This window comes from Homalodisca vitripennis, chromosome X (assembly GCF_021130785.1).
Source record: "Homalodisca vitripennis isolate AUS2020 chromosome X, UT_GWSS_2.1, whole genome shotgun sequence".
Classification (NCBI taxonomy): Eukaryota; Metazoa; Arthropoda; class Insecta; order Hemiptera; family Cicadellidae; genus Homalodisca; species Homalodisca vitripennis.
Genome location: NC_060215.1, coordinates 67,271,148 through 67,284,540, shown reverse-complemented (window position 1 = coordinate 67,284,540; position 13,393 = coordinate 67,271,148). Strand labels below are relative to the sequence as shown.

General features: G+C 32.3%; 1 protein-coding gene across 1 annotated transcript in view; it reads left to right on the top strand.

Annotated features, from left to right (window-relative positions):
* LOC124369119 (rhomboid-related protein 2) overlaps positions 1-13,393 on the top strand; it is a 42,262-nt gene that overhangs the window by 20,681 nt on the left and 8,188 nt on the right. Inside the window, exons 6-8 of the mRNA XM_046826877.1 lie at positions 3,695-3,834; positions 5,741-5,954; positions 9,831-9,944. Of these exons, the coding sequence (XP_046682833.1) occupies positions 3,695-3,834; positions 5,741-5,954; positions 9,831-9,944 (468 nt within the window). The remainder of the gene's footprint in view (positions 1-3,694; positions 3,835-5,740; positions 5,955-9,830; positions 9,945-13,393) is intronic.

The following is a 13,393-nucleotide window of genomic DNA, read 5'->3' as shown; positions in this document are numbered from 1 at the left end:
GCAACAGAGATAAAAAAGGTGGTGGAATTGATATAAGGGGTGAAGAGGTGACTGTAACAAAACAAATGAATTAATTTGCAAAATTGTAATTTTTGTATAGAATCCGATATTTTATTGTTTACTATTTCCCCCAATCTTCCAATCCTTGATTTAATAAGATATGGTGAGTTGCAAAACATACAGCAACGTTTAAAAGATTCAGTTTGATGTTTGTGATTGATTCATTTAAGATTCTCCCTGGTTTCACTATTTTGCCATGTAGTGGTCACTATTTTTATAACTTGACGTTAGTGATTGGCAGCCCTGTAATTAGTTAGTTTTTGTGTTTATATCCAAAAGAAACTGGAATAGCACTTAGGCCAGTTTAGTGTGTAATGTCCCATTAAGTGTGTATAACGCAACTCACTGGCAGTTCAGTGCAACCCCTGCTGTCAACATGGCTTGTTGTGTTCATCTGTAGTAATTGTTTTTCTAGTGCTGTTTTGCTTTCTCTTTAGTATTTTTTGTAATGCCAAGGTTAACCCTGGAAGCCTCTATCAGAAATTCTGAAGTGTGCACTTATTTTTGTAGGTTTTATAGGATCCCTTTGTAAATTTCATAAAAATCTTATATGTTCTATATGTATGAAGTGTTATACATAATTTTCCTGTTAAGAATCAGAGAATAAAGCTATATAATTTTGAAGTATATATATGTTTATTTTTACATATTGTATTTATTATTTAGCATGTGAAAAAAATATAACATAAAAGTATACAAGTTATAAGATGTTTCAAAAGTTCTAAATAGCCAAACTGTAGGAAATTTAGCTATGGACACAAAAGTATATAGTGTTAATGGGGTTCAGAAATATAAATGGAAATAATCTTTCTGTTAACAGAGGAAAGCGCAAAGTGGCAAAGTTTTACCCATTTTCAGTTGCTAAGCAACACAATGTTGTGAGAAATTCTTTTCAAGATTGCTATAGAGTTAAGGATGTTAAAATAAATACTTTAAAGAAAAAAACAAACATGTATTTTTCATAGTCTTCTACTTGAGAAGCTGTACTATTATGGTATAAAAGGGAAAGAACTCAGATTTTTTAGTCTTATTTAAATTGCAGGAAACAAATAGTTGTACAAGGTGAAGATCGTTCCATAGTAAGAGATATTAAAATTGGAGTACCGCAGGGATCAGTAATGGGTCCCTTATTATGTATAATAGCTGTAAATGATTTTGCTGATAACATGCCATGTAAATAAGTGTTATACACGGATGATACAACACTAAAAAATGCAAATTCTGAGCTGGTGCAACTTGAAACTGATGAAACCTTGGCAATGGAAGTACCCACTAAGTGGTGTTTTACTTAGTAGTTAACAACAGTAAAACAGAAACTATGTTATTTTTTTTAAACAATGACGTATTAAGTTCTACTCATAGTTCTGTTAGACTACTTGGGATCCACTTAGACTCTAGGTTATGTTGGAGCAATCATACAGGCAATTTATGTGCTAAGTTAGCTAGAATTACTTACTTACAGTCTAAATTAAAACATAGTGTAACTATGGACATGCTATTGTTGGCATATTATGCATTTTTCCACTCACATCTATCTTACGGAATAATGTTATGGGGAAATAGCGTTACCTTAATTGGTGTATTTAGGAAACAAAAGAAAGTGCTTAGGATAATAAAAAATGTACCTGAAAGGGAATTATATTTACTTTTGTTTAGAGAGTTAGGAATTATGACAGTGCAGTGCTTGTATATTTATTGTTGTTTAATAAATTTCTAAGAAAATCTGCTTCAAAATTAACAAAAAACAAAATTAAAGAAGATACAAAACTTTTACTTCACACTCAACAAAGTCAGTCATGTCAGATACCAGTAGAATGTACACGAATATAACTTGATTTATAAGGCTCACCTTTCTGAAGTATTATAATCATGATAAAACCTTGTTCAATTTGAATAAAGAAATTTCCCAACAAAGAAAAAAATGATTTGTTTACAAACGACAGTCTCCGCTGCACATAGGTTAACAACAAAATCACATCAGGAAAACTGTACACATTGTGAACTAGAAAGATGATGAAAGAAAATCAAAGGTTACTAAGCATTAAAAACAACTCATATCCAACAATTATTTACATTTATTTGTATAAATGGTGATGTATAATTTAAGGATCGTTGACTGGTAATAATGCTTTTACTAGTAAAATACGAATCGACACTTTGGAAGTTACGCCGTCAACACCGAATGAGTCGGTTAACTCCTCCAGGGTTAACTGAACAATTTTATGTTTAAGGAGTAGTGAAATAATTCTTTATATTTTTTAAATTGTTACAGCATATTTATATTTTTTAGCATTGCTTGTAGTATCATTGCTATTCTTATTTCTTTTTTCTAATTTGTCCTATATTTTTCATATTTTATTATTTACTATCAAGTTGTTTAGATCAATAATTAGCTTGTTTTGATCTGGTCCCTAGTTGTATCTGATTCTGCCTTTGTATGTTCTTGTATAGTATTTTTCTCTTATATCTTGAATATGTACTAACAAATTTTTAAATTAAATTGTTTTAAACACAGCTGAAATAGTGTTAATGTTAAAAGTAGTTTACAAAAATGATGCTATGTTAAAAACTCAAGTGTACAAGTGGTTTTCTTGTTTTAAAAATGGCCACTGTAAATCAGTAACAAACCTAATTATGGACAATCATCAACAGCCCAAAGAGACAAAATTATTGAGAAAATTTGAGAACTCTTAGTCACAGATCATCAACAGAAATATAAACAACTATAACTGGAATAACTTGTATTCGGTTTTTTTGCAGTGAATTTAACTGAATTGGGGATGAAAAGGTTTGCTGCCAGATTTGTGACTTGGGTTCTGATTATTAACAATCAAAAAGAACATTGAATTGATGCATTTTATGCTTTGAAATACTAGCTTCAAATTGATCCAGATTTCCTCTTGGAGATGATTATCATGAGTTATGGTGCTATGGTTACGACTCTAAAACAAAGTAACAGTTAAGGCAATGTAAGATGACACTGTCTCCTTACATATAAAAATGTCATCAAATCTAATGGAAGACAATTCTAATTTACTTTTTTATGTAAAGGGTTTTAGTTTAGTCCAGTCAGAGTTTGTTTCACCATGCCAGACTGTTCATGAAGTTTTTTATTTGGAATTTCTCAAATGATTGCACTACAGTGATCATGAAATAAGACCTGATTTGTGGCCAACAGAAGATTGGATTTACACCATGACAAACCACCTGCTCATATAGCCATGATTTTTAGCTAATTTTTGACAAAAAAATGTATGGTACTGCTGTGTCATGCATCTTCCTCACCTGACCTACCTTATTGAGATTTTTTTTCACATTTCCATGTATGAAGAGAAGTATGAAAGAACTTAGAGTTGATAAAATTTATGACATAAAAAAGAGGAAATAGCCGTTAGACATTACTAAAGATAAATAAAAATAAAATGAGTAACAGAATCACCAGTTTAACAAATGTGTCAAGTGTAATTGAGTGTATTTTGAAGGAAATAAGGTTGTTTGGTAAAAAATGAAATATTTGGCTCTGAAAAAATAGTTTTGGTTTATTTTAGGTGCTTCCTGAAATTATTTATATGTCATTAAAAAGAAACGGGACAAACAAGATTATCCTTATTCATTAATATGTTATCTGTTTCAGATAGCTTTCTTCTTGTATGATGTAGCTGTCACACATACTCTTATGAGTACTAATGGTCCAGTCGCCAGGTTTTTCATTTATGACCCACATAAACGAATAGAATTGTGGCGTTTCGTAACCTACATGTTTGTCCACATTGGGTAAATACTTTTTATTTCTATTGGTTTAATTGTAAGATTCAACAAAAGTCATTTAAACTTACATCAAACTCCTTGTGGTGTTATTTTGAACGAAGACTAAGTAATTATCATAATTATAAATACCTAGTAGAAGAACCAAATGAAAATCAAAATAGGGAACATTTAATAAGATCAAAACCTGCTACAAGAGACAAAGTTACACAATATACAAATTTAATTAGTTCAACTATATGCAAACATAATTGGTTCTTGTCCTAGGTTGCTCTAGGTAAAGGGATAGACCAAAATTTATTTTATATAATTATGGAATTAATCTAAAATCAAGTTTAGTTTGTGCTGTAGCAAAAGCCATAAATTTCAAAAGTGGTATTGATTCAAAATTATTCATAAGAAGGGGATGAGTTGTTTTTTATTCATGACTAATGAAAGATAAATATGTCATTAAGTCAGCTAGTGTATGCTCATACATCCTTGAGTTAGAGAAGAAATAGAGCTATTAGCTAAAACTTTATTTATTAGTTTGTAAAAGAGATTGAAAAAAACATACCTTTTCCTAGGAATCACTTGAAACATATTTGGTTACTTTTAAAACTTTAATCCTCCATGGGTCATGGTTAAAACCCCTTAGTCAGCAATTTTGATCAATTTTGCAAAAATTTTTGTTTAAATTTATAAAAGAGTTTTTTTGCCCAAATGTATTAGTGTAGCATATCAATCTATTCAGCATAATGTGAAAATTGTAAGTATTATGACGGTGGAAGTAACAAATTTAGGTTTTTAAAAACACAAAATTTAAATATAAGTGCCTAGGAAAAATATAAATAATTAATTATCCTGTACATGTAAATGTATAAAAGTTTTGAATTTTATTTGCTTCACAGAAATGTATAGTTTGTTGAATTGCTAAAAAGTAGAAAAAGTTACAGCATAAAAGAAAAGTAAATGTATAGTTTCAACAAATACATATGTATTTCAAACATTTAAAACAAACTTGGCCTTATAAAAAGTGTTTTATAATTTGTATCATTGTATACTCAGTTAAAGATGTATATAGCAAATAAATATATTTTGCTAAATGAAATTTTGATCAAATTAAAAATTACTTTAGAAAAACAACAATGGACTTTTCACTATATTTGTTTCGGAATTGTTCATTTTCATTGGTATAGGAAAAATATAAAGAAATATTCTTTTATTCCTACAGTCTAAATCAATAAAAGTTTTTAATTGTTTTGCTCTATATAAAGATGAATAGTTTTTGTGGTAATGTGCACACCTAATGTGAGCTAAAGTTAGGGTCTATGAATGAGGTGACGATGCCACAAACTCTACAAAATGGTAAAGTTTGAGCAAAAAAGTGGAAAAGTAAATGAATTTTAGATGAGCCAACCAGCACTCAATTTGTTTCAGTCAATAGAGCAGTTCTACAATTAGAAAAATAGTTAATATTTTTATTAGAATATCCAAGTTATTTTATGGTCATGAGAAAACACAGAGATATTCTAATTGGAGAGGTAAAAAAAAAAACAACCCTGAAACAGTTTATTCTAGCCGAAAACTTATAATGGCTATGGTTTCGAGCGTGATTTGAACTTTTCAGTGGTGCCAATCTTCTGGTTTTAGTATGCCTACCCGAATGGATGTGGACTTTGTAATACTTTGTAAGATTTTGTTGGTATTTATTTGTGACAATAATAAACAATACATCAGTCAAAGAGATGTATCATGCAAGTAAATTTTATTGTTTTTTGAATGGTATGCTTATATTAGAATTTTTAGCAATATTTCGTAGTGAAAATTATTATAAAAATTATAATGAAAAAATTATTATAGTCCTAGCAATCATAGATTATGATGTGAATTAATGATTTACTCTAGCATTATATTTATTGTGCTTCTTTGACAGTGTCGTACATCTGATAGTCAACATCATGGTGCAAGTGTTGTTGGGTATTCCACTAGAGATGGTGCATCGTTGGTGGCGTGTTCTTGTAGTCTACTTTGCTGGTGTCATTGCTGGTTCCCTCGCCACTTCAATCTCAGACCCTTACGTGTACTTAGCTGGTGCATCAGGTGGTGTTTATGCACTCATCACTGCTCACATTGCTACAATTATCATGGTGAATACTCTTAGTAAATTTTGTTCTTTCGTTAATAATTAGGTTTAAGTTATTATTTTTGTCCCTCAACGTGAAAGTTTGCAGTTAATAATTTAATGTTAATAATTTATAAACACCAACAAATACAGGTTTATTATTGTTGCTTGGAAACCAAAAAATCAGTTACTGCCAACACTGTGTAACAAATTTGCTATGTTTATTTTTCACAAGAAAGGTTTTCTTAAAATAGACCATTCACCAGTCATGTTCTAGTGGTACCATAAGGTTCACGTATGTATTGTGTTATCACAAGTGTAATAGATGAAAGGTAACTAATATATTTGACAAGAAATTATCTGCAAGATTTGTTCCATTAACACCTTTCTAAAACAAGTTATTCCATGCTATTCTATCTTGGCTTATTTAAAGATCTTTTCCCATCTTTCTCAGGTCTGCTCTTGTCTAATCTTATTTTTGGCCTTCTGATCTCATTCCCACTGGTTTCCTTCCCACACTCTTGGAATAACCAATTCCTTCTCTCTTCTATTAACATGGCCCAGCCATCTTAATCTTATGCTTCTTATAAGAGTAACCACATCTGGTTGTGGTACAAATCTCTTAGTTCCCTATTTATCTTAATTTTCCGTTCTCTTTCCTGGAACCATTAATTCTTCTTAATATTTTGTTTTCAGAAACAATAAAATTTCTCTGGGATATCATTATAAGAGCCTAAATTTCTTATATATGCAGTAGAACAGGTTGGATCATTACTTTATACAAACTTATTTTGGTTCTAGTAGTTAACAGCTTACATTTTAACCCTTCCAACGCGGCTAACGCCTATAGACGCGGAATTGCCGACGCTTTAAACGCGGATAGCATCTATGAATGCAAAAGCTTTACTTTTGAAATGGCGAAGAATTAGTTGTTAAAACTTCCGTAAGAGAGCAGGTCGATGTTCCTTTCGACTGTCGGGACTAGACAAAACGCTTTGTCACCGTTGGTGGACGTTTTTAACGGTATCTACTCGGGTTGAAAGCAATCGCCGCCATTTTTTGTATGGCCTGTGACGCGGCATACGCCTACAGACGCGTTCGTTTCATTCAGATGTTTAACTATGTGTGTGTTGGTCGTATGTTGGTTATATTGTTAAACAAAGTGAATCAGTCCGTTGTTATTCTAATAGTGTTTTAGTTTGTTTTTACTAACATTTAGTATAATTTTTTTGTTATAATGGCTAATCCAGATGATCCAAATGATTACTACGAACAACTTAGTTTGAGCGCATTTTTGGTATATTATGTGTAATATTTTTGTTCAATTATTTGTTTTGTATTTCATACCAGTTTCACCATACAAGTCCAGTTTATTTATTCTAAATAAATAAGGTTTATAAGTACAATATTTGTTTCATTTCCCTTGTAGGCTATCGTATAAATAAGTTTGTGTTGAATTTCATATTATTACATTTCAAAATCTTATACTGAACTTATTTATTTTTATGTCCTAATTATACAGAAACTTCAGTTACAATTTACTCATTATAAATAACCTGCAGAGTAAATGTAATGTAATCTGCCAAATAGTGTTCCTATATACATTATCCTGCAATGCAGTTTATTCAAAATTTCAAATGTTTTCGTGCATATAAAATTCTCAAAATTATGTAATATTACATGTTTATTATTTTTTATTATAAAGGTAATACCAAGGAATATGAAACAAAAATTAGCATTTGGAAATTTTAAAAAATATATTTTTTTATGTCTTAGCGTTTAACAGTAATTTAAATTAGCGCTTTAAGGGTTAAGTAGCTTTATCAGGCTTCAGTAGCTCCTGTCTGCTGCAGATATCTGAGCTGTACTTCAGTGTCTTCTGTGTTGTTACTCTTAAAGGTACTCTTAAAGGTTATTCCAAGGCATTTAAAATAATCTTTTTGTTGTCTTCCATGCATTTACTTTATTTATTGACTACTTTGTTTTCATATTTTTATTTTTGTTGCCCTGCCATGTTATTTGAAACTGTGGTAGTGTAAATTCCATCTATTTAATATGTAATTTGCACTTGTATTTTTGATAGAATAAATCATTATTTATTATTTGTAATAGCAAAATGGAACAGGAGAGAGGAGAGCCTGTCTCCTTGCCTTATTCCAGTGCTGATTTCGAATATGTCTGTACATTCCTTTTCTACTTTAACCTTTCCTTTGGTATTGTTCATACACATTCTTTACCAAATTAATTAGCTTTTCTGATATCTCATTTTTCTTCTTAAATTTCAAGATATTCTGTCTATATATACTATTGCATGCTTGATATCAATGAATAGTACATGGACATCCTTTGTTATACTTCTTATACTTTAAGACTAGCTCCTTCATTGTAATAGACATACATGATGGAAATAGAATAACCTCTCCTAAGCCCTTAGTAGGAGTACAAAATTAGTAATCTAAGGGCACTTCTACCGCTTGCGTGAGATAATAGTACAGTAGATAAATCAACCAAGCTGACAGTCAGAAGCAAAACCTGTAGGTTTTAGTTGGGAGGGTCAGTAATGTAGTGGAAGAAGTGCCCCACTCTTAGTATTGAAACGGCAGAAACAAAATCCTCACTGTCACACCACCTGACAGGTGTTTACTTCATGGATCACTCTGAAAGATTCTAGATACTTGCAGACAATGAATACTACAATAATCATATCATTCTTATCTCATTGTTCGAGTGCCTACCAATACCTAACAGCAACTTGTATTCACCAGTGTATTTCTGTCATCTGTTCAAAAAGATCTGTTTCATGAAGTCACAAAGATGAAGAGCTATCGTGATATGATGATATAGGGCTATGATTTTCTACTATCTTAAAGTCAGATTGTCTCATGAGGAGTTGTACGTTTCAAAATTACATTTGATTCTGAAGCAACATTCATAAGATGTTATCCGATGACTGCAAAGCCTGACGAATGGCAGCAGCATTATCGTTTTGTAATTGTTATCAAACTAATAGAGATTAAAAACAGTTTTGATAGGAGACGAGACATGGGTTCTGTATGACACCCCAGAAATGAAAAACAATCACATCAATGGATGAATTCAAATTCACCAAACAATCCCAAACAAATTCAAAACAACAACAAGGAGATTAATGGCTATTGTGTTTTGGGACCAGAAAGGTGTTCTGCTTATAGAATCTTTACAGCCAGAGACCACGATAAATGCAGAAGGCTACTGTGAAACATTACGATAGTTGTGGAGAGCCATTCAGAACAAAAGAAGAGGAATGCTCACTTCTGGATTGTGCTTATCCATGACAATGCCCATCCTCACAGTGCTGTTTAATGAAATGGGTTTCTAATGGCTTTCAATTGGATATTTTTGCGCCAAGCGACTTTCACCTGTTCTCTGAATTGAAGAGGTGGCTAGGACAGAGCTTCTGAACAGACTATATACTCTGAAACATTATGAAAACCCATGTCAAGTCACTGGGAGCAATTTTCTATAAAGAAGGTATGGGAAAGCCTGTATCTAACCCATATGACAAATGCCTCAATTTAATTATTGATTATGTTTAAAAGTAACTTTATATGTGCATGTAACTATGGGTCAAACATTTATTCCATTATTCTCATTAGTTTTATTTCTATAACACATTGAAAGTGGAAAAAAAAACAGGTCATGTAATTACTCTAAGATATACCTAATTTTAACAAGCTTTCTTTCGAGAATAGAACATTTACTACCAGTATAAATTATTATGAAACAAAACAAAAAAATATTTAATTTGGGTATACGTAAGTACTAGATCCACTCTAACAAGTGTGATATTACTTTTTATAGATGTGTGGCATGCAAGTTAAAGAACTAATGCTAATGTAATTTGTTGTGTTTTTGTTGGCAGAATTGGTCAGAGATGCAGTTTGCTGTGTGGCAACTCCTGGTGTTTTTGGTATTGGCAGTGGTGGATATAGGCTCAGCAGTTCATGCACGTTACATTGCCAATATTGACCAGAAGGTACCATTCTAATACAATATTTCACTTAAAATACTAATATATTAATAATCTGTTTATTTGTACTCCTATTTAATTTTTCTCAATTTAAATGTTTTGTTGAGATGAGAAAGATGACACCTACTTTCATCATGTGGTTTGTATAAGAACTGGTTTCTTACATAGACCAAGCGAGTTTGACAACATCGTCCCCTATCAGAAATCAGATAATTGCTGTTTATTTTACACAGCACAGTAGTGTCAAAATTCAAAATGTCAATTATCTGAATCCCCGCTTTAAACATGTGAACTGTATTTTACATGGTACTGCGAGTGGACAATGATCTTAGGAGTGTTTTTTCTATGGTCCACTCTCCCTCTTCCTAGAGAGCAAGTCTATTTTTTACCCCATCGGCATCATGTCAAAATGACTCAGCTGCCAGTGACATACAGACCAAAAAGAGCTCCTGGATGGATACAAAACTATGTACTAACTGTTGTATTTCATAACAAATATTAACCCTTTTAGGACCAGACCAAAATTTGACATGTGCAAAGAAAATTTTTGCGTTTTTCTGGCCATGCTCCAAGAACTGTGCATATTAAAAATGTGCGATTTTTCAAGCGTTTGAGAGAAAAATCATATCTTCAGAACTAATTAATTACTGTACAGATTTGTTTTTAGGCTTAAAATGTTTATAATTAAATTGTTCATTGTGAAAAAATAAATTTAAGTCATTATATAGCAAAAAACAATTTGATTTATCTGTTTATCAAAGAAAAAAAAGAAAAAAAATTTAAAAAATTGATTTTGACCTTCAATAACTACCAAAAATAAGAATAAACTATCTGTGGGAAATGGTATTTATTAGTTCTACATATAACTCTCTATAACTGTACAAAATTTGAAAGCCCTGGAATAAAAAATAAAAAGTTTGTAAATGAATTAAATTTTTCTGTAACACTGGTTAAAACACACTTTTCAGCATTAGCCTAACATACAAAAACCTTATAGGCTATTAAGGATATTATTCGGTACTTTGGGATTATACCGACCACACGAGTATAAAGAACACAAAAAATATACATTTATAGAAACAAACATGATAGAACGAAAAAACAAATCTTTAATTACAAAATTACAAACTTAAAACGATTATCAATAATTGTTATTGGGGTCAGATTCCGTTATATTCCCCCAACGCTTAAAATTTTTTCAATGAACTTAGAACGTTATAAAACAATGTAGTTGAGTAACAGAACTAACATTCCATCAATCAACAAGCGTTTCCAGGTATTGTGATCGGTATTTTTGTCGCTGTTATCTTATCTTTCTCGAGATTCCCGATTACGGCAGGCCGCGCGGCATCACATGATTATTTAAGTTTTTTACACGGTACATAAAAAACAAGTTGTGTGTGTTTTTTTTTTCAATAAAGAGTTTAGTTTTTGTGTTTGTAGAAATGTAGGGGTAAAACACGGAAGTACAACAAAGCAATGCACCAGCTGAACAGGCGGCGAGACTCTGCAATCACGTTATTTACTAGACCGTTCGACTTTGACCTCTGTCTGAGGATGGGGAGGGGTTTGGGATAAGACAATTCCTGTTTTATATTGACGAAATTTGTTCTACGCTAATCTAGTAATCAGTAGAAGCAAAATGTCAAATAACGATTCATGTCTGGGTGTGGTCGGTATAATCCCAAAGTACCCTGACAACATTACGATGCAACATGGCCGAAAATTATTTTTTTGACCAAGCTGATGATTCCAAAGACGTTTAAAATTTGATATCATAGTAAGAAACATACAGGGAATAGAAAAATAGTATATTTATTCCATATAGAAGATTAAAATATCTCTTAAAAAATATGAAAAGTCCGCCGGCGATAAATCAGACGGCTGGTCCTTTTCGCATAGTACGCCGCCGGCGATAAACCAGACGGTTGGTCCTTTTCGCATAGTACGCCACCGGCAATAAATCAGACGGTTGGTCCTTAAAGGGTTAAGAAATTCCGCAAAGAATAAATACCAAAAAATGTTACTGGTCAGGGACAATGCACCAACGCATCCAACTGTTAAGTTTTAAATCTGATTGATGAGGGGTTTGAAGTGATGTTTCTTCCACCCAAAGTTACGCCGCTGATTCAGCCAGTGGATAAGGGTGTTATTGAAAAACTTAAAAGAATGAACAGGAAACAAGTACTGCGTACACATCTTTTGGCAGAACATGAGGAAAGTGTTATTCAGTTTTCAAAAAAGTTGAACTTAAGACTTGTGCTACATGTATTCTGATTCCTGGGACTTGCTAACCAAAGAAAGTTTAATGAAAGCGTGGAATAAACTTTGGCCAGAAAGTAAAAAGTTCAGTGATGACACTGATGAAAATCATCGTAACTTTCAATGCAAGAGCCAGAAAATCAAGAAAGCAGTGACAGCAAAGAAGACACAGCAGATGACGCCTACCTTCACATTCGAAAGCCTTTATGTCATTAGCATTAGTGATGTCTTGGTACGAAGCGCACCCCGAATGCAGTCAAGCTCAGCTCCTCCTACTCAAGCAAATGAAGGATTTGGCCAGCAGAAAACGAGGTTCGAAACTCACACAACCCAAAATCAGCTCCCCTTCTTCCGGGGGGAAGTGACTTTAAGATTAGTCCCCTAATTCTTCCTCATGGATCTCGATAGGAGGTGGCCCCTACACCCTAACCTAATCCATCCTGAATATCCTGTCACTCCGTTAGCAGCACTAAAGTTCGTATAGGACTAGTGCAATTTATAAGCTTCTTGTCCTAAGAGAAAAAAAACCCAAAATCAGCAAGTTTTTCAATAAAATACTTTAGTGATTTCATACAGTTGTGTTTAGTTTCCTACGTATACATACATACCAAATTTGTACATATGAGGTGAATTGTTTTTATAAAATGAGTGCATTTTTTCATGTAAAGATACTAATAAATCAAAGTAATATATGTAAGTACATAAAGTGTTTAATTTTATTCATCCTACCATTTTTAGTGTAAATAGGAATTTTTAGGTTATGTTGGAACGTCAGAACAAATCGAAAATCTAATTCCCCCCAGTCAGGATTAGTTCAGATTTTTTATGCTCTACTGTATTACTTTATGGGGCAGTCTATACTTAAGTATGTTAACTGTAACAATAACTAAATCTTAACACACCTGAAACAATATTGTCCCGATGTTATTACTTGATTTTGGGCTTTACATAATATTGCAACCAATATCTTAAAAGTATAATATCTTGCTTACTAATTATTATGAGGGTTATCCAGAAAGAATAACCCAGATTGAGTCCAACAATCTGCTCAGCAACACCCAACATGGCTTCAGAAGTGGACGTTCTACAACCACTGCCTTATTATCCATAGCATCAAAGATAATGGAAGCTTTCAAGGCTAGCGAATCAATGGCTCTTGCGCTCTGTGATCTGAGCCGAGCATTCGATTGTGT